Genomic DNA, 26,839 nt, shown 5'->3' with positions numbered 1-26,839 from the left:
TTAGAGGAAAAAGACTTTACCCACTGAGTCATCTCACCATACCTGATACCAAGGTTCACAGACTCAGCTTACTTTACTATACACACAAGATCTCAGCCTTTGATTAATTATTTTTATTTATTTTATGCGTATGAGTGTTTTGCCTGCATGTGTATCTGTGTGACTGGTGCCCATGGAAGCCAGAAGATGTAGATCCACAACGATTGTAGTGATAGGTGGTTATCAGCAGCCATGTGGATGATGGAAACCAAACCTGGGCCCTCTGGATGAGCAGCAAGTGCTGGCTGCTAGGCCATCTCTCCAGATCTGCCAACCTCTGACTCTTGTTTGTTTTGGAGATAGGACCTACAATGGCCTTGAACTCCTAGATTCAAGGGATTCTCCTGCCTCAGTCTCCTAAGTACTTGGATCTATATATGTGTATTTCTGTGCTTAATTCTTGGGCTTAAAACATTGTCAATTCTATTCAGAATTCACAAATTATTTCTATTTTTCAGATGATCTATGTTATAAACTGGGGACACCTCTCTTTCCTAAGAATTACAGTCCCCAATATCCATGAAAGTCAGAAAACGTTGACAAGCAGCATATTCACAAGAACCAATCCTCTCTGAAAACTAAGAGCCTAACATGGCAAATGAAAAGCTCGACGATTTCATGTGCAAATAAATCACAGTGAAATTACATATATATATATATATCACAAAAAAAGCACACAGCAGCAAACAGTAGTAACAAAATCAGGTTTTAAGAGCATTTCCCATATAGGCAAGGTGTTCACAAAACAACTAAAAGATGTTGGAAGACTGAACCAAATAAGACTGTATCTCTTCTTCCTATATCTGCTCACACACCCAGACTAGCTTCATCTGATATTGTGTAGGAACCAGAAATTACAGGTATTCAAAATCAACCTTCTATAGTGCATTGATCAAAACTAGAATACTCTCAACTAGGGTTTACAAAATGGCTTCTATCTACAAGATTTAGTATGATGGAGAAGGGAGAGTATTAAAAAATATCCTAGGTCCAGGCTGGAGAGATTGTCCAGCAGGTAAGAACACTTGCTGCACTTATAAAGAAGACATGAGTTTAGTTCCCAGCACCCACACTGGAACTCCAGTTCCAGGGTACCCAATGCTCTCTGCTGGCCTTTCCAGATAACCACACACAATATTTACATACATATTCACAGATATACAAACATATAAAAATTCAACAACAAAATACCCTAAGGTTTTCTAAAGAAACACTGAAAAAAGTAGAGAACAAGTCAGGTGGTGGCGCACACCTTTAATCCCAGCACTCAGGAGGCAGAGGCAGGTGGATCTCTGTGAGTTCGAGGCCAGCCTGGTCTACAGAGTGAGTTCCAGGACAGTCAAGGCCGTTGCACAGAGAAACCCTGTCTTGAAAAACCAAAAAAGAAAAAGAAAAAAAAAGATAAAAACAAACTTTTTTCAGTTATTCCAGTACTATAAAATTTCAAAGATGGCTGGAGTCCTACAGTCAATTGCTAAGGTATATTGCAGTAGATTAAATGAAGGATAGAGTTTTTTGTTTGATAAAAGGAGTGCTTTGTATAATCACTGATAACCAGAAAAATGTCTGTCTCCCTGAAAATCTTGACCAAGTTCAGGCAAATAAATGGGCCTGCAAGCAGTGCTGACACCTGACCCCAGACTGTGATCTTGACTGCTATTTCTCACTGGAGAACCAAGACTGGTAGAGCAAGGCAGGGCATGTCTACATAAGAGACCAAGATATCTTGTTTTAATGAAATGTCCCATAAGCTAATGGATGGTACCAAAAGTACATAGGAACAGACATGAAGGAACTTCCTTTGGTCAAACATGCAATCATTTGAGCACTGAAGAAATAGTAACATGCTTTTTATTAAATCACATTTAATTAGAAATTTACCTGTAATTAACAATTGTTGCACCGGACAACACTGGAAACAACTAAGACATCAATTCTTTAATTTGAAAATTGTTAATAAAGGAAAGAATTAAATTTCTAACATTTCACTCCCACAAACAGCCTTTCAGACTAAATTAATAGCCTTAATTGATAAGGAAAAGTTACTTACAGAAGAATTTTAGTTACATAAAAACATGAGGGAACTGAAAACCAGCACTTAGCAACTTTTGTGGAATTATTGATTAAGGCAAAGATTATCAATCAACAATAGAAACTTTGCAGTGAAAAGTCTAGGTAAACTCTCAAGTTACTGACTAAGCACGTTAACACTGAATGGACAACTCGAGACCAAGAGTACCTACTGAGAAGCAACACATTGTATTACTATAGCCCAATTATTATATATATAGTATTTAATATATATAGCATTTAATATATATAGCATTTAATATATATAGTATTATTATATATATAGTATTTAGAAACTTAAATATAATCAAGCCTCTAGAGTAAATTTCTATTTATAGAAAATACAGGGAACTACAAGGACATGGTAAATGACCTACAAGGAAACAAGCAGATAAATTCGAAATGACCCAACTTCTGCGAACACACAAAAGCAGGAAAGGGAGACTGCTTTATATTGAGTCAAAATTAAGACCAAATGTGATAAAAAAGATCTGTTTTCAACCAGATTTTTTTTATTTTGCATGACACTCCATCGTTTATTTCACTTTTTTCTTTTTTTTATTGATATCTATTGAGCTGTACATTTTTCTCTGCTCCCTTCTCTGCCTCTCCCCTCCCCCTTTCAATCCTCCCCCCAAGGTTCCCATGCTCCCAATTTACTCAGGAGGTCTTGTCTTTTTCTACTTTCTTTTCTTTCTTTTTTTTTTTTCTTCTTCTACTTTCTACTTCCCATGTAGATTAGATCTATGTAAGTCTCTCTTAGTGTCCGCATTGTTGTCTAAGTTCTCTGGGATTGTGGTTTGTAGGCTGGCTTTCTTTGCTTTATGTTTAAAAACCACCTATGAGTGAGTACATGTGATAATTGTCTTTCTGTGTCTGGGTTACCTCACTCAAAATAATGTTTTCTAGCTCCATCCATTTTCCTGCAAAATTCAAGATGTTATTTTTTTCTGCTGTGTAGTACTCCATTGTGTAAATGTACCACATTTTCCTTATCCATTCTTCGGTTGAGGGGCATTTAGGTTGTTTCCAGCTTCGACAAACAAAGCTGCTATGAACATAGTTGAGCACATGTCCTTGTGGCACGACTGAGCATCCTTTGGATATACCCGAAAGTGGTATTACTGGGTCTAGAGGAAGGTTGTTTCCTAATTTTCTGAGAAATCGCCACACTGACATCCAAAGGGGTTGTACCAGCTTGCATTCCCACCAGTAATGCAGAAATGTTCCCTTTTCCCCACAACCTCTCCAGCATAAGTTGTCATCAGTGTTTTTGATCTTGGCCATTCTTACAGGTGTAAGATGGAATCTCAGAGTTGTTTTGATTTGCATTTCTCTGATGACTAAGGATGCTGAACATTTCCTTAAGTGTCTTTCAACCATTTTAGATTCTTCTGTTGAGAGTTCTCTATTTAGGTCTGTATTCCATTTTTTTATTGGATTATTTGATCTTTTGGTGTCCAATTTCTTGAGTTCTTTGTATATTTTGGAGATCAGACCTCTGTCTGATGTGGGGTTAGTGAAGATCTTTTCTCATTCTGTAGGTTGTCGTTTTGTCTTGTTGACTGTGTCCTTTGCTTTACAGAAGCTTCTCAGTTTCAGGGGGTCCCATTTATTAATTGTTTCTCTCAATGTCTGTGCTGATGGGGTTATGTTTAGGAAGTGGTTCCCTGTGCCAATGCGTTTAAGTGTACTTCCCACTTTCTATTCTATAAGGTTCAGTTTGGCTGGCTTTATGTTGAGGTCTTTGATCCATTTGGACTTGAGTTTTGCGCATGGTAATAGATATGGGTCTATTTTCATTCTTCTACATGTTGATATCCAGTTATGCCAGCATCACTTGTTAAATATGCTTTCTTTTTTTCCATTTGATATTTTTTGCTTCTTTATCAAAGATCAGGTGTTCGAAGATGTGTGGATTGATATCCGGGTCTTCTGTTTGGTTCCATTGGTCCTCCTGTCTATTCTTATGCTAATACCAGGCTGTTTTCAGTACTGTAGCTCTGTAGTAGAGTTTGAAGTCAGGGATTGTGATGCCTCCAGACGATCCTGGGTTATTTGCTTTTCCAAATGAAGTTGAGTACCGTTCATTCAAGGTCTTTGAAGAATTTTGCTGGGCTTTCAACCAGATTTTTAACAAATCAACTATAAAAAATTTATTTATTAATTATACAGTGTTCAGTCTGCATGCCAGAAAAGGGAACCAGATCAAATTACAGATGGTTGTGAGCCACCATATGGTTGTTGGGAATTGAACTCAGGACCTCTGAAAGAGCAGTTTGTGCTCTTAACCTCTGAGCCATCTCTCCAGCCCCAGCCTACAGCACTTGGTATTCCCAGGTGGTCTCCCATCCAAGTACTAACCAGGCCCGACCCTGCTTAGCTTCCGAGATCAGACGAGACTGGGCACGTTCAGGGTCGTGTGGTCGTAGACAAAATTTATTTTGATAATTGAAAAATTCTAACTATGGAGTTAATTAATAGTAAGAAATGGTGCCCTTTTTATTTTTTTAATAATTTATTTTATTTAATTTTACGTACATTGGTATTTTGCCTGCATCTATCTCTATGTGAGAATGGCAGATCTTGGAGTTATAGACAGCTGTTAGCTGCCATATGGGTGCTGGGAATTGAATCCAAGTCCTCTGGAAGAACAGTCAGTGCTCTTAACCACTGAGCCATCTCTCCAGCCCCATGGTGCCCTTTTTAAAATCTGATAATGACATTGGTTATGTATAAAGAATGTGCATGTTTTAGATGTATGCTGGAGTAGACAAAGGTCTGTATGGATTTTGCGAAGAAGAAGAAGAAGGAGAAGGAGGAGGAGGAGGAGGAGGAGGAGGAGGAGGAGGAGGAGGAGGAGGAGGAGGAGAAAGAAGAAGGAGGAGACCTTCAGAGGAAAGGGAAAGGGGTACATGGTGTAAACGTGGCAAGATCTTGATGTTGATAATTACTAAACATAACTAATGAAGGAACGGGAGAGTAGTTCAGTGGTAGAATACTTGCCCAAGGCCCTAGCACCATAAAAAGAAGTATATAGAGAAATGTATGATATATTAAACAAGTGCTTTGCAAGGCTGGAAAGATGGCTCTGTGGGTAAAGGAGTAGTCGCTGTGCAAGTGTGAGAAGCACAGTTCAGTCTCTCATACCCATAGAAATGCAGGGGCTACTTTTAACCACGTCCCTAGGAGGCAGAGACAAGGAATCCCAAAATCAAGTTGGCTAGAAAGACTTGCTAAATCATTTAGCAAGAGACCCTGCCTTAGTCTGTAAAATAGGGGCAACCTAAGAAGGCACCTCTGGCTTTCACAAGCATACATACATGTACATTACAACATACATGTGCACCTCTACAAGCACATGCATGAGCATATAACACACACATAGAAGCTTTGAGGGGACTAGGGAGATAGCTTCGTGGGTAAGAGCACTTGCTGGACAAGCATGAGGGTCTGAGTCTGAATCCCTAGCACTCACATAAAAGGGTGAGATGACCTATATGCACTCAAGATTGTAACCCAGCACTGTCAGGGGTGAAGTCAGGAGGGCTACTTGAGCTTGCTGGTCAACAGCCTAGAGATTCTGTCTCAAAGGAATAAGACAGAGAGTGATACCTAATATTTAGGAAGAAGACATTGTCAACCTCTGATCTCCACAATTACAAGAATGCACAAGCCGACACATGCACAAACACACATGCATACAATGCAAACCTGCTCATAAACCTGAACATACCACATACATACACATTTTAATTTTTGTTTTCTGGAGACAGGGTTTCTCAGTGCAGCTCTGGCTATCCTGGAACTTGCTCTGTAGACCAGGCTAGTCTCAAATTCAAGAGATCTGCTTGCCTCTGCCTCCCGAGTGCTGGGATTAAAGGTGTGTGTGACCACTGCCTGGCTACATATAGCATTTTTTTTTCTTTTTTTTTTCTTTTTTCTTTCTTTTTCTTTTTTTTAGGTTTTTCAAGACCAGGTTTCTCTGTAGTTTTGGAGCATATCCTGGAACTAGTTCTTGTAGACCAGGCTGGTCTCGAACTCACAGAGACCTGCCTGCCTCTGCTGGGATTAAAGGCGTGTGCCACCACCACCTAGCACACACAGCATTTTAAAAAAAGGGTTGTTTTGTTTTACAACAACAGAGAATTATAACCACTGCACTCTGGGATATTTACTGTACCTTTTTTTTTTTAAATACTAGGTTTTGTTATATAGTCCTGGCTACCCTAGTACTTGCAACATTCTTGCCTTAGCCTCCCAAGTGCTAGGATTACAAGCATGCACCAATACACCCAGCTCTCGTATACCTTTCTTTTAAGAAGGGCAAAAATACTTCACATTAGCAATATGAATTAGCAAGTGTACCCTGAACATTTTGTACATAGTAACTCATTTAATTTTTTACTCATCGTCACATCTTCCAATGTCATGCTGACTTGCTCGTTTAGCTTACCTGGTACACTTGGTCTGTAGTGCTGTTCTTTTTAACTCTGACGGTGACTGTTGTTCCATCCGGTAAAGCTACTCTCAGCTCTACATCAGACACACCATTGTAATTCTAAAGGAAAAGAAAACATTTGCAGCCTAGTAAATTTTCACTCCTTGCTACAATGCTAGCAAAACAATAATCTAATGTAAGAAATAGGAAATAAATTCTATTAAAATGAGGAAAAATAAAGTCTTAAAAGTTAATACATTTACAACTCATACAGCTAACTTTAGGAACATAAGTTTAATTCATGTTCCCATTTCAAAACAGAATATTGTTGAGAAAGTCTAGATGGAGTCTAGATGAGATATTGGGTCACTCTTTGTCACTCCATTCAGAACCCACAGAGGAGAGAAACAACAGATAGGCACGGTCTCAACACCTGTTGAGTAACTAGGCAGTAGATCTGCTTAAGGGATATGCTGGTGTCCTTTCTGAACCTTGATAAAAAGGAAAAATGGATGAGAATTAGGGATCTAAACTAGTGTCATGCCCAATTTTCTAGCAAAGACTATACAATTCTTATTTTACTTAATTAAAAACAAACAGAGTTGGGGATATGGCTCAGTACAAGAATGCTTGCCTACAATGCTTAGGGCTCTAGCACCACACACACATACAAAAAAAACCTCATGGCTTTTGATAATAACACATTTTTCTTTTTTGTATTTTTTTAAGATTAATTTTATGTGTACGGTGTTGTCTACATGTATGTATGTGCACCACGTTCATGTCCAGTGCTTACAGAGATCAGGAAGATCTTTGCATCCTCTGGAACCAGAGGACAGATTAGCTGGGAGCCACCATTCAGTTGCTGGTAACTGAAACCATGTTCTCTGCAAGAGCAACAAAGGCTCCTAACTGCTAACCATTTCTCTAGCCTCAATATATCTTTCTAATACAGTTTGTCTTTCTGTTTTGCTTTTTTTAAATAGTTCTGCCTTGTAGCCCAGGCTCACCATGAACTCAAAGCCATCTTCCTGCCTTGGTCTCTAGAATGCTGGGATTTTATAGACACGAACCACCATTGCCAAGCTTCTAACAAATTTTTGATCTTGTCATCTTTTTCCTCTTCTTTTATATATATATATAACATATATAAACATATACATATATGTTTATTTTTATTTTATGTGCATTGGTGTTTTGCCATGGATATCCAGTCCCCTGGAACTGGAGTTACACAGTCACGAGCTGCCATGTGGGTGCTGGGAATTGAACTCTTCAGAAAGAGCAGTCAGTACTTTCAACCGCCAAGCCTTCTCTCCAGCCCGAAATTGTTTAATTTTTATTACTGAGAAATAACCACCTAGGAATAATTTCATTTTCATTGACTATTAAAAAAATTACTGTTCTTTGTCTAAAAGTACACTAAACACTACAATAGCTTCCTCCTTACCCACAGGGCTATGTTTCAAGATCCACAATGGATGCCAGGAACTGTGGTTGGTACTGAAATACACAATTATCATGCACTATAGCTGTAACTTTTATAGCTTAAGGTGCTCCAGCAAACCAGCATAAATTTACTTTTTTTTTTTTCAATTTAACTTTATTTTACATACATTGACATAAAGATGTCAGATCCCAGATCCCAGGGAACCGGAGTTACAGACAGTTGTGAGCTGAAATGTGGTTGCTGGGAATTGAACCCAGGTCCTCTGGAAGAGCAGCCAGTGCTCTTAACCACTGAGCCGTCTCTCCAGCCCCAAATTTACTTTTTCTTGTCCATAATTTCATAGATAGAAGGGACAATCCTACTACAGACCCTGGCAATCTCACCAGGATTCTTTTTCTTACTGCTGTGAGGGAAGTACTCTATGGCTTACTTTGGGTCTATGTAATTGCTAACCTTACTCTCAGGCATTGAGGGCATCAGTAAGGATTATTTGAATATAGCAAGCACTGTGTGTGATACTAGAGCAGGCACTCTGATAACTGACCAGACTACTAGGTGACTACCAGGAAGATGGTCTATGCGGAGTAGATATACTGGACAGCACAGATGACATAAAGCTTTATCATGGTACTCAGAATGCCACACAATTTGAAGCTTACAAAGTGTTTATTTCTGAAATATTGTATTTAATATTTTTAGACTATGGCTGACCACAGATAACAAAGTAAAACCATAGACAAGGGGAGGATACTATTATTCTTTATACCCTTATTCTATAAGAAGCCTATAATCTAGTCAGAAAAACAAGATACATACACATTAAAGAACTGATGGACAAGACATTAGTATTACATATTCATCCCTCTATCCAATTAACACTTATTAAGCACCTCCAACATGCGTGATACTGTGGTAAGGCACTGGGGATATAAAGATAATCAAGATTTAGCTCTTACCTACTGGTAGCTCACACACTCTTGTAAGCTAAAAATATAAAGTGACAAACTGATTATATGTATAAAAATTAGAAAATGAGATGGCAATAACATGATGGCTGAGTGGTATTAACTGCAGAAGTTCTTGGTGGGATGAAAAATTGATGACTTGTGTTATCGGAGAAAAAAAGACTTCAAAGACAAGTCTGGAAAACGGCAGACTAGAAACTGCCTCTGCAGAGCACAGTGAATGAGGAAAGTCAGAGTAACAAAGAACAGACTCCATTCCACAGACAGACAGAGCAGCTCATGGGATGGTGCAAACAACTGAAAAGGACGGAGACCCAGCAGGGTGGTCAGGGAGGAGTGACTTTGATCTGCTCTAAAGAATTAGCAGTACAAAGTGAGGGAAGGTGGAAGAGAACATAAACTCTAGGGAATGCCATGGATTAAAGAAATAAAAAGTACTCCAGGGCAATGAGAGGGTCAGTAGGTTTGCTCAGCTGACAAAGGCACTTGCCACCACACCTGATGACCTTGACAAGTTCAGTCCCCAAAACCCACATGACGGAAAGAAAGAACTATTGCTCCCCAAGGTGTCTACCATGTTGTATGTGCCACACTGCATGTACAGGCATATACACACAATAAATAAACAAATTTTAAAAGCGTATTTCATAGGTTTCATAGCATCATAAAGGAAAAAGTACCAAAGTACTGGAATAACAATGTATCAGACAGGGGTATGGATGAGATGGGGGGGGGAGGCAGATCACAATGGGCCTTGTGAGTGTCTTATAGGAGTTCAAACTAAATCCTGAAAACTGTGGGAAAGTTTCAAACTTGGAATTAGCTAGTGTAGCCAGGTTGGGCTTGAACTCAGAGATTCACCTGTCTCTGCCTCCTAAGTGCTGGATTAAAAGCATACACCACCACCTGGCTCAAGTTTCAAACTTTTAAGTAGGAAAGTGGTGCAAAATAGAACAGTCCTCTAGAAACTTAGCTGTGAACAAAGAAAAATGGTTACTACAAAGAATAAAATTTCGTTTTTTTTTCTTTAACATGAAAGAGCCAAGCTTTTATTCAGGGGGCAGAGAAGCAGGGACGGAGTAACAGAGGGGAGGGGGGAAGACAGGAGAGGAGGGGGAAAAAGAGAGGAGCATTTTCTCACAGCAGCAGAATTATGGCAGTGAATTCTCAATCAGTTCTGCCACACACACCATTAAAACAGTTCCCCACCATAAAAGACCTAAACCCAGTGCCTTGGGAGCTTTGGGATCAGCAAGCCACTATGTCACTTCTACATAACCTTACAGCATTCTAAAGGAAGCAAATCATCATATTTGATATTGTTGATGTATCAGTGTCCACCAGACAACAAAGAAATAAAACATTACCTCAGAAATACAGAAAGAAACTTGTATCTCAAGAAGAAATAATTTACTAACATAACATGCAGGTCCAGAATAACCACTGTGGCTGCCGTTTGTCATCAGATGAAAAAATTTACCTTTAAAATAACTTCAAAAACAGCAAACAGAGAGAAACAGACAGGTAGGCATGCAGAGGAACAGTACAGTGAAAAGAAGCAAGCATCTTCTAGCTCCAACTGAGAGGAAAACAGAAGACTCACAGGAAAATGGGTAGACCTGGAGACCTTCCTGTTCAAAGTCAACCAGACTCAGAAGACAAGCACTGCATGCTCTCTCTCACAGCGTAACATTTGTGCAGGACATGGACGTGGAGGAAAGAGGAAGGGGAAGAAAAGACAACAATGCAGTGGGGAAAAAGACTATGTCACATTTTTCTCTCATCTGCAGACTCAAATGCATAAATATAAATAAAAACAAAGGCAGGAGGGGACTATCTGGAGGAGGAAAAGACAAGGAAACACAATGAGGGTGAACCTGGACAGAATACAAAGGTATGTGCATATGCATCTGCACATATACATGTGTGTAACTGAAAATACCATGATGGAATTTATTATTTTATAGAATAACTGAAAAAAAAACAAAACAAAAAGAAGAGAAGGTAAACCTGGCTCTAGGTCTTAAATGGTAGATATATATGAAAAAGAAATGGAAGAAATACAGCTGTTTAGAGAGTCAATTACAACTTACCCCACAAACAGTATCTACATTTTTGCCCTCGAGGAGCTAAGCAGAAAATTATTAGTGCAGTGGGTGTTCACCTACCTCATCAGATTCTGACAGGAACTCCTGCATGATGTCGCTCTCACCAATGACTCGGATTGAACACACTGAAGAAAACAAAAACAGTATCTAGCATCAGGCCCTAAATCAAGAATATTAAAGAATATATCAAGGTTTACATTGAAATTGTCAGAGCTAAGCATGGTCACACACATCTACAATTCTAGTACTTGGGAGGCTGAAGCAAAAGGTTCACTGCAAGTTCAAGGTCAACTGAACCACAGCGAGACCTTGTATCAAAAAGTATACAAAAAATGTTTAAATCATCGGTAACAGGAAACTATAACCTAGTATATGTATACTTAGCATATGTAACCCTAAGGCATGACAATTAGCCTAAATGATATAAAACAGTACAATAAAAGGAAATATGAAGATGTAGTTAGCTAAAAATGTTAAATACAAAAAAACATAGCACATTTAAATCTTAAGTCCTGTGGGATCAATTATCAAGTCAGAACATAGGGAAAAAGGCAATGGAAGAAAGAAAAAGGTCAGGTAAGAATAAACCAAATATCAAATTGAAATGCAAAGGAAAAACATTTATTTGTCCGAGTCAGAGAACATCTAACATCACTTTGGAAACGGGACAGGTAAACCAAGAACTTGAGCACAACAGCTTCACCTACAAAGTGATCTAAGGAAGACAGACAGAAAGACAGAGAGGCACACAGAGCAAGACAATGGGGAGAGGAAGTAAGAAGAAAGGAAGGAAGGAGAGAAGCAGGTAATAAGTACCTAGTTGTCTAATCAAAGAAAGGTACCCACCACCCTAGGATGATGAATGAAGAAAGGTACCCACCAACCCAGGATGATAAACAACACTGAGGACTTTATGGCACAGTTTAAAGTACCCTCTCTAACGTGCCCATGGCATGTTCAGAGGCCAGGCTACTGTAGGAAAACATCACTTCAATGTGGGAAATAGTTCTTCAGGAATAAGGTTCACTGTCAGAGTTAATTTTGTCAGGGTGTTCTGTTTTGTTTTAATTTCAAACTGAATTAGGTCAGTTAGTCTTTACACATTATTCCTTCAAACTAATATTCTAAAGAACCCACTGCACAATGTGGTGGTCTGAATGAGAATGGCCCCCATAGGCTCATGCGTTCAAATGCTTCATTCTCAGTTGTTGGAACTGTTTGGCGGGAACTGGGAAGAGTGACCTTGCTGGAGGAAGTGTCACACTGGGATAGGCTTTGAGATTTCTATAGCTTATGCCTTTCTTGTGGATGAAATGGAAGCTCTCAACTATGGCTCTGGCTCCAGTGCCATGCCTGACAGCCTGTTTGCCTGATACTATGCTCCGGCCATGATGACGGCCGTGACTTACCCTCTGATACGGTAAGCAAACGCCCAATTCAATGCTTTCTTCTATAAGCTGTTTTGGTCACAGTGTCTGCTCAAAGCAGTAGAACAGTGACTAAGACACACAGCTAGCAATAATAATCAGCTGTGATAAAACAGCCAGGCGAGTCTCTCCTCACGACCACGGGATTATCTTACTCAGATCTGTGTTGTTTCTTTGCCTTTCTAGAAAAACACAGATTCTAGTACCTTCATCCACAGAAACCCACATTATCATTTCAAAGTTTCATTAATTCTACCTATAGGCTGCTGAGAACAAGGAGACTTTAGATGGGATTAAAGGCGTGTGCTATCCCCTTACCCTTTTAAACATTTTTAAAACTTACATTTATTTATTTGGGTGGGGCACACACCTACCACTGCAAAGGAGTTACGGGGTCAGAGGAGGACGACCTGTGTGAACTGGTTCTCTTCCTTCTACCACGTGGGTCTTGGAGACTGAACTCAGGTCATTAGATTTGATGACAAGTGCCCTTACCTACAAGAAATCAAGTCTGGCTTACCCTTCTCTAGATATTCTTCCAGTCCGCGACGCCGGGCATCGAGCTGTTGCTCTGATAATGAGAACGGCCACTTTCCTGGGAGTCGAGGAAATGTAAAGTTGGCAAACTCCCTTTTCAGGTTTTGGTGCAGGATGGCAAATTCCCGGTACCGCTTAGAACACAGCTGCCGCCCTGCCATGTAAACGTTGTACACCTGATGAGAAAGAAGAACAAGAAAGTCACAGTCATCTACAGTCACGTGGGTCCCAGGCGAAGTCATCAGGTTTTCAAGCTAGGTGGCCTTTGCCTGCTTGGCCATCTCACCAACCATGGTCCTTTCTGTTTTATTTCTTCTCTCACAGATGGCACTTGGGTTGTCTGAAAGTTTAGCTAGCAATGTGAACAATACTGCTATAAATGTCTATATACAAGTCTCCTGTTGTACACACAGAAATGGGAACTGAACCAAGGCTTCAAAGATATGTGCATTTAACCTCAGGAGACAGTGTCCAACTAAGCCGCAGGATTTTTAACAACTTACACTCCTTTCCTTAGCATCTAGGAAAAAAATCCTTTTAAGGGCTGGGAAGGAAGTATAATTTGTAGAATGCTTGCTGAATGCAGGAATCCTGAGTTCCTAGCAGGAGGAGCCCAGCACCAGAGAAACCAGGCACTGTGGAGCATAATATAATCCCAGTACTCAGGAGATATAGACAGAAATTCAGGGTCACCCTCAGCTATACAGCAAATTCAAGGCCAGTCTGAGATATGCGAAAAGAAATGTATTTCTGCCCATGGAAAGAATATGAAAAAACTTCAGAATGATCCTAATTTATTTTTCCCCAGTTACTAGCCAGGATAGGCTGTCAACATGACACCCAAGTTTATCACTTACTAAGGCCTTTCTTCATCATTTCCAAAATCTCATATTAATATCAGCATCGCAATCTGAAACAGTCCAACTTTTCAAAGTTCACAGTTGGCCAGGCACACTTTTCTCAGCACTCAGAAGCCAGAGGTAGTCTGGTTTACAGAGGGAGTTTCAGGACAGCCAGGGCTACACAGAGAAGCCGTGTCTCAGGAATAAAACATTAAAAAAGTACTACAGTCTTTAAGAATTCAGTCTCTTTAAAACATCCAAAGTGTCTTTCAACATTTGAAACGTCTCTATGTTGAGCATTTCTTCCTATATTCATTGTTATAGAGTATCCTTTTTTGGTAAAATACCAGTTCTTGCACCTCACCTACTGTTACCTTAAATTCGTGTGCATTTCTCATGGATTGGTAGGACTCCTTTGTTTTGAGATGTTTCTTTGCTTCACTATGTTGCCCAGTTGGCCCCAAACTCCTGAGCTCAAGTGATTCTCCTGCTAGCGCCAAAGGAACAAGCCACCACTCCAAGCTCTGGATGGTTTTTCCACTGGGATTTTTGTTGGGTTGTTTTTGAGACAAGGACTCAATGTGTAGCACAGGCTGAACTCAAACTTGAGATTCTCTAGCCTCTGCCTCCCAAATGTAATGATTACAGGTGCACACCACCGTGTCCAGCTGGTGGTGTTGTTCTTGTTCTTGCCGATCCTTTTCACTTGTGCAATGTGACTATCTTCTCCCATTTCTCATAATTTTTGAATAATAAAAGCTCTTAATTGTATTTATTTATTTGGTTTTGGTTTTGGGGTATCTTTGTTTTGTGATGGTCTCCCTATGTAGCTAGCTGAAGCTGGCTCTCAGCTCCTGATCCTACCGTTTCTACTTCTCTGGGCTAGGCCACCAGACTTGGCCCAGATAGCAACCCTTTCTTTCTTGTTATCAGTTCCACCATGAACAGCAAAAAGCTCTAAAGTCTAAGAGTATAGTTTATTCTTCTTCTTCATAGAGAACACTTTCGTGTCAAAACAAACTTTTTTCTACCCACAGATTCAAACCTTAAGTAAAGTGTGGTAATGTATGCACCCAAGAAACAGAGGCAGGGGGATCACTGCAAATTCAATCGAGGCCACCCTGATCTACACAGCAAATTCATGGCCAGTCTGGTCTAACACCAGGAAAGTCCAGTCTAAGGCCAATCTGGTCTACAGGGCAAGAGCAAGGTCAGTCTGGTCTACACAGCAAGGTCAAGGCCAGCCAGGAATGCTAGTAAGAACCCATATCTACAAAGTGGGGGAAAGGTCTAAAAACTATTTGCCAATATTTACTACTAAGAACTTGTAATTTTTCTATAATATGAAGTTCTACTGGCAATTTTTTCTCATTGTCTTCTTTTTTAACTTTTGATATTTCTTCTGAAGTCAGAAATATTCATATTCATTTTTAACTGTTTTCCTTAAATATAAATATAAGCCGCCCAAACTGGATGTCTTTAGGTGGTCTGTAATCAACTTCTTACTATAAATAATAGAAAGCTGGACATAAGACAGGAAGCAACTCTTTTCCAGTCATGGGACAACAGGCAGTGTGAGGATCTGTGATCCCTAAGAAAAGGGAAAAAGTAAGATGAGCACTGCAGCTCCACGGCTCTCTGCCTGCGTAACTTAAAACAAGGCGCAAGGAGGTCACATGAACAAAGTGCACAGAGGCCCAAGTAGCCAATTGGTAAGGCTAAGCACACAAGAAGGTGCTAAAAACTCGCAGGATCCAGAAATCCCCTCCAGGTCACTTGAATTCTGATTGAATAACAATCCAAGGAAAAAACTCTCACTTAGGGGAGCTGTAAATGAACAACTCAGTTCACACTGGGTTTAGAACAATTCAACTTTCTTCCAACCAGAAAAAAAAAAAAAAAAAACAGAATTCCCTGAATTTTTTGGCATTTAGAAGACAGCTCAAAAGGCTACTCTAGGAAGGAGTCTAAACTAGCTCTAGACCAAGAGCTCCTCTAGCTGGGATGTTCTCACGCATCCTGCACTTGTCCAGCATGCTCTAGGACCTCAGGTTGATCCTTAACACTTACTTTATAATTTTTTTATGTTTTTAAAAAAAGCTATACAATGCCAGGTATGTTAGTGCATGCCTTTAATCCCAACACTCGGGAGGCTGAGGCAGGTGCATCTCCAAGTCTGAGGCCAGCTTGGTCTACAGAGCAAGCTCCAGGACAACTACGGCTACATAACACAATGAAACCCTGTCTTGGGGGTGCAGTGGGTGGGAATCTGACAAAATCTAGTATCTAATAGCATTAAATTCAGCATCTAGTATCCAACAAAAAATTTAACAGACATATAAAGAAGCATGAAAATTTTATAGACAACCAGAAGGAAGGGCCTCAGGAGAGACAGAAACAAGAATGTGGTAGGCAGGAACTGTTACACATGGCTTTAGCTTCTATTTGGGATTTAGGAAGCACTATGAAAACTTTCACCACTTGAGGTAGAAGAGCACCGAGGTCTGACAGACCAAATCAAAAGCTGAAAATGAGCACAGAAAAGAAACCAGTTGGCAGAGAAAGACTGGACATACTACAGTGTCTGGAGGTGGAGTCTAAGATATCTATCAGACGTGTGATGATGCAGTAAGTCTCCAGAAAGCCATCCTTGTGCAGCGACCCTGGTGAGGTATTAAACTCTCCGCTCTAGCCTGCATCCCCTTCTTCAAAGTGTGCCATCTCTAAATAAATGTCTTTGCTTCTGCCAGTATCCACATCTCTGTCCAACTCCTCACCCTACCAAACAAGCGCCTGACACCTCTCTGGACACTGGCACAATACATCCAAAAGACTTGCAAGCCTTTTCCATGGGTCTCTAACAACAAAAACTGGATACACTGTAGGAGACTGAAGAGAGTTTCCCCTGGTGGCTCAAGCATGCAAGAGGTGAGTTAGCAATGGTTGAGTCAGACACAATGTCCACCCACTACCCAGTTCCTTTTTGTCTACTAAGAAAAGACAGCAGCAAACCCCGTGATGTAGAAGGCATGGGCAAAGACTTTGGAAAAAGTAAAAGAGAGTCACTCCCTATTCCTGGGAGTGAAGGGAAGCCAGCCCACGTTCCTACTGTGACATTAACACCAAGAGGTCTGATGAAGGGAAAACACTGCAGAGTTGGATTGACTTCAGTAAGGAGAAAAGGCAGAAGAATTAAAAAACCAGAGACAAAGACTAACCTAAAATAAAAGGTAGACCAAACAATATCTACCTCTGCCATGACAGAGGGCAGGTGAACAGGGTCTGGTGAGATGGTCCAGTGGTAAAGGTACTTACAAAAACCTAACAGTCTGAGATATTGCCTCAACATCCACATGGTGGAAACTCTGAGACATCCTCTGACCCCCATATACACCTACAGCAAATAAATAAACTAACAAACAAATAAATGCAGAGAGAGAAAGAACTTGCCTGTTGTACAGACACTCAGGAGATAGAAGAACTCTGGGAACCCCTGAATGCCTTCCCCAGCAGCCAAACACCAGGAACAGCAGCCATTCAAGAGGAGCTGCACCCAGTCAATAAGGATAGCTCCAACAAAACCCAAACACATTTGACTACTTGCTCAGCTCCTTAACAGAAAAGGCCCAGCCAGTTCGAGGTTCAAATATTGATTTCAGTGCTGACAGTTTTCCCACACATGATGGTTGGGAGTCAAATACTAAAAAACAACAGAGAAGCCGAGTATCCCTTCCCCTTCCTTACAAGATAATGCATCTACATGAGAACACAGATGCTCTGGTGCCTTGAGTAAGAATGGTGCCACAGGCTCAAATATTTAAATGCTTAGTCATTAGGGATTGGCAGTGCTTGAGAAGGACTAGGAGGTGTGGCCTTGTTAGAGGAAGTGTGTCACTGGGGGTCTGAGGTTTCAAATGCCCAAGCAGGCCCAGTGGCTCTCTTTCTTCTTGTGGATCCAGACGCAGAACTCTCAGGTACTCTCCAGCATCATGTCTGCCAGCATGCCACCATGCTACCAACATGACAATGGACTAAACCTCTGAAACTGTAAGCAAGCTCCAATTAAATGCTTTCTCTTCTAAGAGTTGTAGGGGCCATAGTGTCTCTTTACAGCAATAGGACAGTGACCAAGACAGACGCTGGAACTAGCAAGGGTATTAGAGCAGGTATGATTAACATGCTGACAGAGCTAATGTTTAAAGGGGAAGTGTAAAACAGGCATGAACACATCAAGAATAGGAAAGAAATATAAAAACCAGATGCAAACATCAAGTGGAAATGGCAGAAATAGAAAGCACAGCGAGACAGTGCAATGATGACAAACAGTGACTTAAAGACAGATCAGTGGGCTGGAGAGATGGCTCAGTGGTTAAGAGCATTGCCTGCTCTTCCAAAGGTCCTGTGTTCAATTCCCAGCAACCACATGGTAGCTCACAACCATCTGTAATGAGGTCTGGTGCCCTCTTCTGGCCTGCAGGCAGACAATACTGTATACATAATAAATAAATAAATCTTAAAAAAAAAAAAAAGTGGACTTCTCTTCCCAAAAAGCTGTATTCTGGCTTGCATTACAATCATTTAACTTATGCAACACTAAAACATTCAGACAGCACCAAAGCTGATTACACCTGTAGAAGCTACACAGACATTACGGTAAAACACCCCTAATCAATCAATGCAACCTACTCAAATGACAGTGTAAGACACAATGCCAGGAAAATTCTTCTCAATTTCTTAATGAAAGCCACCTGTAAAATTGATACAGGCAGGGCTGACAAGATGACTCTGTGGGTAAAAAGCATTGGCCAAACAAGCCTGATAACTTAGTTTGATTCCCAACTCTATAGTGAAAAGAAAGAATGGATTCCTCAAAGTTGTCTTCTGACCACTACAAGCACACTGTGGTACATACCCACACTCACATATATCATACACACAATAATTTTTTTTAATTTAAATTGGTATAAGCAATGACATGCCAGACAGATAAACAGCACAGAAAAACAAAAAGCATGAAAAAAATAGGGCACCATGACATTATATCTCCAAAGGAACACAGCTACTCTCAGCATAAACCCAAATGAGGAGAAATTAGCAAAACGTCTGAGAGGAGATTCAAAGGATTAATTCTTTTCCTTAACTAATACTTTAAACAGGCAGGCATGCAAATGTGCACACGTATGCATGGTCAGAAGACAACTTGGAGTAGATTCTCTCCTACCATGTGAGTTCTGGGGACTAACCTCAGGACATTATTAGCCTTGGCAGCATGTGCCTTTTCCTGCTGAGCTATCTATCTCACCAACTCCAGCCTCAACTAATTTTAAGATAACAATTACAGGGCTACAAAGATGGTTCAGCAGTTAAGAGCCCCTGTTTTTTGAAGAAGACTCAGGTTCAATTCCTAGTACCCACATGGCGACTCACAATCATCTGTAACTCCCATTCCAGGAAATCTGATGCCCTCTTCTGTCATCTTTGGGCACCGGGCATCCATGTGGTACACATACACCCATGTAGGCTAAACACTCATGCACACATAATTGAAAAAAAAACCCTATTCAATAAAAGAACTGATGAAAAACTTCCAAATCTTAAGGAAGATAATTAAAATTTAGTAGATAAAAGGCACCTTATGGACAAATGTCAAATGAACAAGATAGAGAAGGGAAATCCTAGAAATAAGAGCCAGGCGTGGTGGAGCATTCCTGTAATCCCAGCATTCTGGAGACAGGGGAGGAGAGCAGGGAGTCCAGTACCACTCTCAGCTACACAGTGAGCTGAGGCCAGCCTGAGCTACATAGTGAATTCCAGGACAGCCAAGGCCACACAGAGAAACTCTCTAGAAAAAAAAAAAAGATACAGGTTGAGTATATTAAAATGGGGCCAACATTATGCTACCTAAAAGAAACTCACTTTACCAGGACCACACAGAGAAATCTTGTCTCAATCCCACCACTACAATGGCATATTACCTGTGTTTTAATAAATAAAGATTGCCTGAAGGTCAGCTCAAAGCAGCCAGACTAGTCAGCCGTACAGGTGAGGAAGTGGTGGCACACACCTTTAATCCCAGCATCCACACTAGTTAGCCACAGGTGCACACCTTTAATCTGAGCCCTTAGAAAGAAATGTAAAACAGGAGGTGACAGCTCTCAACTCAGTTTCAATCTAAGGATTGATTCGAGGAGACATGATTGCCCATTTATGGTCTGAGGTAAAGTTAAGAGCCAGTGACTGGCTGCTATGTTTTTGCTTTTCTGATCTTCAGGTTGAACCCCAATGTCTGTCTCTGGGTTTTTATTATTTGTGCTACATTTGGCGCCAACATTTGGGGTACAAATTCATGAAAAAGCCTTCTGCCTGTGGCTTTACAGCCACTGGCATAGGCCAGAACTACACGCTGTTGAAGTCATTACCCTAATGGCTAGGTTTTTCTGTTTTGTCACCTGGCAGGCTCTCCCTGAACTCCCTTCTCGGCATCCTGTCAAACTAGGTGGCTGCCTTGAAATCCAGTCAGGCTTGTACTGTTCTACACAACAAGCCTCACATCTTCAACAACATTGTTGGCAGATTTCCTAAGACAATTGGGAATTCTTAAAGGGAGGAATTATTTAAAAGGGAGAGGTTTTTCCCCCACATAAAAAATGGGAAACACTGTTACAACGAAGGGATTTGGGTCTTTGTATGATAATACACTGAACAGTTTGAAAATTGAATGATTAAATGAGATGATATATAATTAAATGGGATTTATATAACGCTAATTTTAAACATTATCAACTTTATCATTTTTGTTTTATTACTAAAAAGTTGGTTAATCTGAGTGCTAAGATACAGGCCTTACAAAAACCTAATAAAATAGATCACAGAGATATTCAAATCCAGAGAGAGAAATTTAATGGAGAATCAATTTCAGCATTGCATTATAATAATAGAGAGGAGCAGCTAAGGTTTTCAGACAACCAACCTGTTACAGCTAGCTGGACCCCTGTTAGATTTAAATGTTAGATTTAAGGAGATTCAAGGAAGCAACAGTCTCAGATGGCACACATTCACCTTTTGTGAAACAAATGTTAAACTTGTGGACAGTTTGTAACAGAATTATCCCTAAAGACTGCAAAGAATTGGTTAAAGGTGTTTTAGAGCCAGGTACACAATTACAATGGAGTACCTGGATAAAAGAAGAGGCTAAAATTATTGAACAACAGAGTGAAACTAGAGGTAGGGAAATCTACCAAGATCAAATTCTTGGAAAAGAAAATTATGCTACTATAGAAAGTTAGGCTGTATATGGTGACCACACACTGGATTTATGCTGCACATCAGCTTTGAATGCTTGGGACAGAACTGGAGAAATGGGGAGGGGGGCGGGAAATGAGCCATTTATTAAAGTTATACAGGGCCCAAAGGAAGCCTTTACTGATTTCTTACCAAGAGTGATTTCAGCAGTAAATAGAATGATACCACATTCAGAAGCTAGACGAATAATAATTAAATCTCTGGCTTTTGAAAATGCCAACTCTCGAGGTCTGGAGAGATGGCTCAGCGATTAAGAACACTGGCTGCTCTTCCAAGATGACCTGAGTTCAATTCCCAGCAACACATGGTGGCTCACAACCATCTGTAATAAGATCTAGTAGCCTCTTCTGGCCTGCAGAGCACTCATACAGAAAATATAAATAAATTTAAAAAAAAACAAAGAAAATGCCAACTCTCTATGCAAAAGGATAATTAGGCCATTAAAGGCAAGATCAACACCTCTGGAAGAATGGATTCAAGATATAATTAATATTGACTCTCCTGACCATGAAAATGCATGGATAGAAAATTTCCAGGGGTCTGAGGAAAAATAGAAATGTCGTGTTATAATTGTGGGAAACAAGGTCACCTTAAAAGGGACTGTAGACATGGTATTCCTAGAAACAATGCTTTTTCCAAGAATAATCCATTCAGAATGCTCCTCCCTTCTGTATTACGCAGAAGGTAAGGCAAAGGTGGGCACTGGACTAATGAATGTAGGTCAAAGAGAAATATTCAAGGTAACCCTTTGCCATTGGGAAACTGTGAGGAGCCTCTCACAGGCCCCTATGCCAAATCTGGTTCCTCCTTTTCTGTCAGCATAAAGGAAACGCCTTCTTAGAAAAATTAAGGAACATAATGCCTATTTTAAGAATCATACTGCTCTGTATAGAAGAATAACTGTAGAAGAAAAAACAAAAAATTCAGAAGAAACCATGAAGTGAGTATTTTGGCAAACTTCTATAAATGCACAAAGACCAAAATTAAAATACGAATAAGTGAATTTGTCATTGAAGGTCTGATAGACACAGGTGCAGATGTAACAGTAATTTCATCAGAATCTTGGCGTCCAAGTTGCCACTTAGAGATATAAATGTTCAGTTTTTAGGGACTGGAACTTTATCTCAGGGACAGCAGAGCACGAGATGGGTCGAATGTATAGGGCCAAAGGACAGAGAGGAATATTAAAACTGTATGTGGCTAACACAGCAATGAATTTGTAGGGACATGATTTGTTACATCAATGGAATACTCAAATCCAACATTCCCCCAATCTTAGAAACAAACCATAAATTAATTAATGTTTCTGAAAAAAATATTACAAGATATTATAAAGAACAGTCACTGACCATTCAGGTTGTACAAGAACAGGGCACACAGCTGCTGATTCAAAGACACTAACAGTCCTACCTTTAAAATGGTTGACAGACAAACCTGTATGGGTTAAGCAATGGCCTTTAACAATAGAAAAACTGCAGGCTTTAGGACAACTGGTACAAGAACAACTAGATGTTCAACATATCAAAGAATCAACCAGCCCTTGGCATTCTCCTGTATTTGTTGGTAAAAAGAAATCTGGAAAATGGAGAATGGTAACAGATTTAAGAGCTGTTAATAAGGTGATTCAGCCAATGGGCTCTCTACAGTCTGGAATTCCTTTGCCTTCTCTATTGCCTAAAGGATGGCCTCTTATAGTTATTGATTTAAAAGATTGTTTCTTCACTATACCTTTACAAGAAAAGGATAGAGAAAAATTTGCTTTCACAGGGCCTACTTATAATTCTCAGCCTGCTAAAAGATAGCAATAGAAGGTTCTTCCACGAGGAACGTTAAACAGCCCCTCCCTGTGCCAAGAGTTTACAAGTCAACCACTGGAAATGATATGGAAGCAATTTCCTCAATCTATAGCTTTCAATTACATGGATGACATTTTGTTATCTGATTCAAATGTAGAACCTTTAGAAGTAATGTTTGAAGAAGAAATTTTGCCTTGTTGGGGATTACAACTTGCTCCTGAAAAAAAAAAATACAAAGAGGAGATTATATTAATTATTTAGGTTATACAATAGGTTTATAAAAAATTAGACCCATGCCAGGTGGTAGTGGCACACACCTTTAAACCCAGCACTTGGAAGGCAGAGACAGGAGGTTCTCTGTGGGTTCAAGGCCAGCCTCGTCTACAGAGTGAGTTCCAGAACAGCCAGGGCTACACAGGGAAAACAAAACAAAACAAAACAAAAAAAACCCAAAAGGTGCAAATTAGGAGCCAGGCAATGGTGGCTCATGCCTTCAATCCCAGCACTCGGAAGGCAGAGGCAGGCAGCTCTCTCTGTGAGTACAAGAGCTAGTTCTGGGACAGGCAACAAAGCTACAAAGAAATCTTGTCTCAAAAAAAAAAAAATTAGGAGAGACTGAATGCAGACTATTAATGACTTCCTTAGATAGTGACAAGGACTTGAATAACCCCAGGGAATCATCAGCTGAAGCTAAGAAAGAATTGGCTTTGGTTGAAGAGAAAGTATAGAAGGTACATGTGGATCATATGGGTCCAAATCTTAACTGCATTCTGGTATTATTATATTACCCTCCAAACATTCCCCTACAGGAATTTTAATGCAGAGGGAAGATATTATCTTAGAATACATCTTTTTATCACATAAACCGAGTAAAAAAAATTAAACTTTATGTAGAAAAGATCTCCAAGTTAATTAAAAGGAAAACTGAGACTTCATCAATTAGCAGGAACAGACCTAGCAGAAATTATAGTACCTTTCAATAATGGTGAAATTGACAAATTATGGGAAGAAAGTGAACCCTGGCAAAGAGCTTGTAGTAATTCTTTGGGAGAGATTAAAAATAACTATCCCAAAAGCAAGAGAATTCAACCTATGAAGAGAACAAACTGGATCCTTCTTTTACGTTGTATGGGACAAACCAATAACTAGAGCCCCTACATTCTATACTGATGCAAATAAATCAGGAAAGGCAGGTTGCAAATCAGAAAATCTGAGTAAAGTAGATCAAAGTCCTTATGATTCTGTCCAAAAGTCAGAATTATATGCTATTCTCATGGTACTAAAGAATTTTAAAGAACCTCTCAACATAGTTATCGATTTACAATATGCAGAAAGAGATGTTTTGTATATCAAAACTACTAAAGTTATACCAGCTGATACAGAATTGACTTTATTATTTATTCAGTTACAAGATAAAATCGGGGGGCTGTAAAATCAGGGGGGCTGGAGAAATGGCTCAGAGGTTAAGAGCATTGCCTGCTCTTCCAAAGGTCCTGAGTTCAATTCCCAGCAACCACATGGTGGCTCACAACCATCTGTAATGAGTTCTGGTGCCCTCTTCTGGCCTGCAGGCATACATGCAGGCAGAATACTGTATACTTAATAAATAAAAAATAAAGTGTCAGGAATATAAAAAAAAAAAACAAGATAAAATCAGAAATAGGAATCATCCCATATACATAGCACACATCCGATTCCATACGGGTCTACCAGGTCCTGTAGCACATGGTAATACAGAAATCAATCAATTATTGATTGGAAATGTGCTGAAGGCCTCAGAATTTCATTAAAAAAATCATGTCAATAGCAAAGGTTTATAAAGAGACTTTTCCATTATGTGGCAACAAGCCAAAGAAATTATAAAGAAATGTCCAACTAGTTCTCTGTATAACCAAACACCACTACCTTCAGAAAGAAACCTAAATGGTACTCAAAAGAATGAAATCTGGCAGATGGGTGTGTTCATTTTGCAGAATTTGGAAAGCTAAAATATGTACACCACACCATTAGTACTTATTCAGGTTTTCAATGGGTAACTGCTTTGAATTTGGAAAAGGCTAATTCAGTAATTACACATTTGCTAGAAATTATGACCATCATGGCCATAAATAAAGACAGACAATGCTCCAGCATATGTCTCTTAAAAAGTGAAACACTGTTTATACTTATTATAATATAAAGCACATTACAAGTATACCACACAATCCTACAGGGCAGGCAGTTAATAGAAAGATCAAATCCAACTCTGAAGGATATGTTAAATAAATAGAAAGGGATGATAAATACTCCCAGAAACAGATTGCACAAAGCTTTATTAACTTTGAATTTTCTAAATGCTAATAAGAAAGGAACAACAGCTGTGGAGAAACATTGGATGATAGAAAAACTACAGAATTAGATCAGCCAATATACTTTTAAGATATAATGACCTTAGAATGGAAATCAGAACATGTGTTACACTGGGGAAGGGATTTTGCTTTGTTTCCACAGGAGAAGGAAAACTATGGATACCATCAAAACTGATAAAAATTCAGTTTGAACATGACACCTCTTAATTAGAAGAGATGATAGATCATTAAGCACCATGGCCATTTAATCTAAACTAACCTATAAAACTAGCAAATGTTCTTCATTTGATCAGATATAAGCTGCCAAAATAGAATCTCCCCAAAACTAGGACTGGGGAGGGGTTTTGTTTCTGTCTTTTCAGGAGAATAAAGAGAGCCAGCTAAGGAATCTGAAGACCAAAGGACAAATGAGACATCTAAAGAAAAAGAACAAATCATCTAGAAAAAATGTCTCAAGAAAAAGAATAAATTGGCCTATTGGTATATCACATTTCCAACAGGATAAAATTTTATAAATCTTCCTAAATGTGTGTTTCTGCTGTTCTCTACAGACTTTGCAAACGGTCCTTGTGGTCCCAACCAATTAAAGATTAAAGCTGACTTTGGAGCTGGAGTGCTCTCCTTCTCTAAACCCAAGCATGCTTATTAAAGTGAAATCCAAAATCTCTGTCTCATGTCAGAAGAGCCACCTGATATGGGACAGAAGAAAAAAAAAATTAAGGACTATTTTATTGCCACTAATCTCATAATCCTTTGGCTTTATATTGGCTCTTTAACAGCTTTTCTTAAGGGATGAATTGTGTGTGTGTGTGTGTATACTTTTTATCATGATATTAATGGTCAAACAGAGTACTAACTAATTCTAGAAAAAGGTTTCATCTACCTTCCTGTACATGATTTCGAGTTTGAGTCTCTTATCAGTTTTCTGCAGTGAACCATGAGCAAACCTAACAGAGATGTTGCATTAGGAGCAGCAGGGCTGCGTCCCCGGCACCCGGCCACCCGCATGGCTAGCTTATGCCCAGAAATAATTACACAGAAACTGTATTCTTTCAAACACTGCCTGGCCCGGCTAGTTCCAGTTTCTTATTGGTTAGCTCTTACATATTGTTCTAACCCATTTCTTTTTTTTTTTTTCTCCTTTTAAAAACTAGTTTATTTATTTAATGTATATAGGTGTTCTGTCTGCATGTATTTATGTGTATCACAAGCATGGTTGGTTCCCACAAAAGAAGAGGACATAAAATCCCATGGAACGGGAGTTTCAGATAGTTGTGAGCTGCCATGTGGGCACTGGGTGTTCTAACCCATTTCTAATATTCTGTGTAGCCCACGAGCTGGCTTACCAGGGAGGATCTTAACCTGCGTCTGTCTGGAGCGGGAGAATCATGGCGACTCCCTGATTCAGCTTCTTTTTCCCAGCATCCTGTTCTGTTTACTCCGCCTACCTAAGGGGTTGGCCTATCAAATGGCCTAGGCAGTTTCTTTATTAATAAGAAATCACTCCCACATCA

The 26,839-nt window shown here is 39.6% G+C and overlaps 1 protein-coding gene and 1 pseudogene across 4 annotated transcripts in view; both read right to left on the bottom strand.

Moving 5' to 3' along the window:
* Snx27 (sorting nexin 27) overlaps positions 1-26,839 on the bottom strand; it is an 86,073-nt gene that overhangs the window by 23,507 nt on the left and 35,727 nt on the right. For all 4 annotated transcript variants that reach the window (XM_050124556.1, XM_050124555.1, XM_050124554.1 and 1 more), the window contains exons 3-5: positions 13,021-13,213; positions 11,134-11,198; positions 6,566-6,670 (exon numbers count right to left, since the gene is read on the bottom strand). In XM_050124556.1, coding sequence (XP_049980513.1) covers positions 6,566-6,670; positions 11,134-11,198; positions 13,021-13,213 — 363 coding nt within the window. The remainder of the gene's footprint in view (positions 1-6,565; positions 6,671-11,133; positions 11,199-13,020; positions 13,214-26,839) is intronic.
* LOC126490048 (uncharacterized) lies at positions 4,425-4,543 on the bottom strand (annotated as a pseudogene).

This window comes from Alexandromys fortis, unplaced genomic scaffold, assembly GCF_014885135.2.
Source record: "Alexandromys fortis isolate MF-2015 unplaced genomic scaffold, M_Fortis_MF-2015_v1.1 scaffold_218, whole genome shotgun sequence".
Taxonomy (NCBI): domain Eukaryota; kingdom Metazoa; phylum Chordata; class Mammalia; order Rodentia; family Cricetidae; genus Alexandromys; species Alexandromys fortis.
Note: the sequence above shows the minus strand (reverse complement) of the source record. Positions and strands in the feature narration are given on the sequence as shown.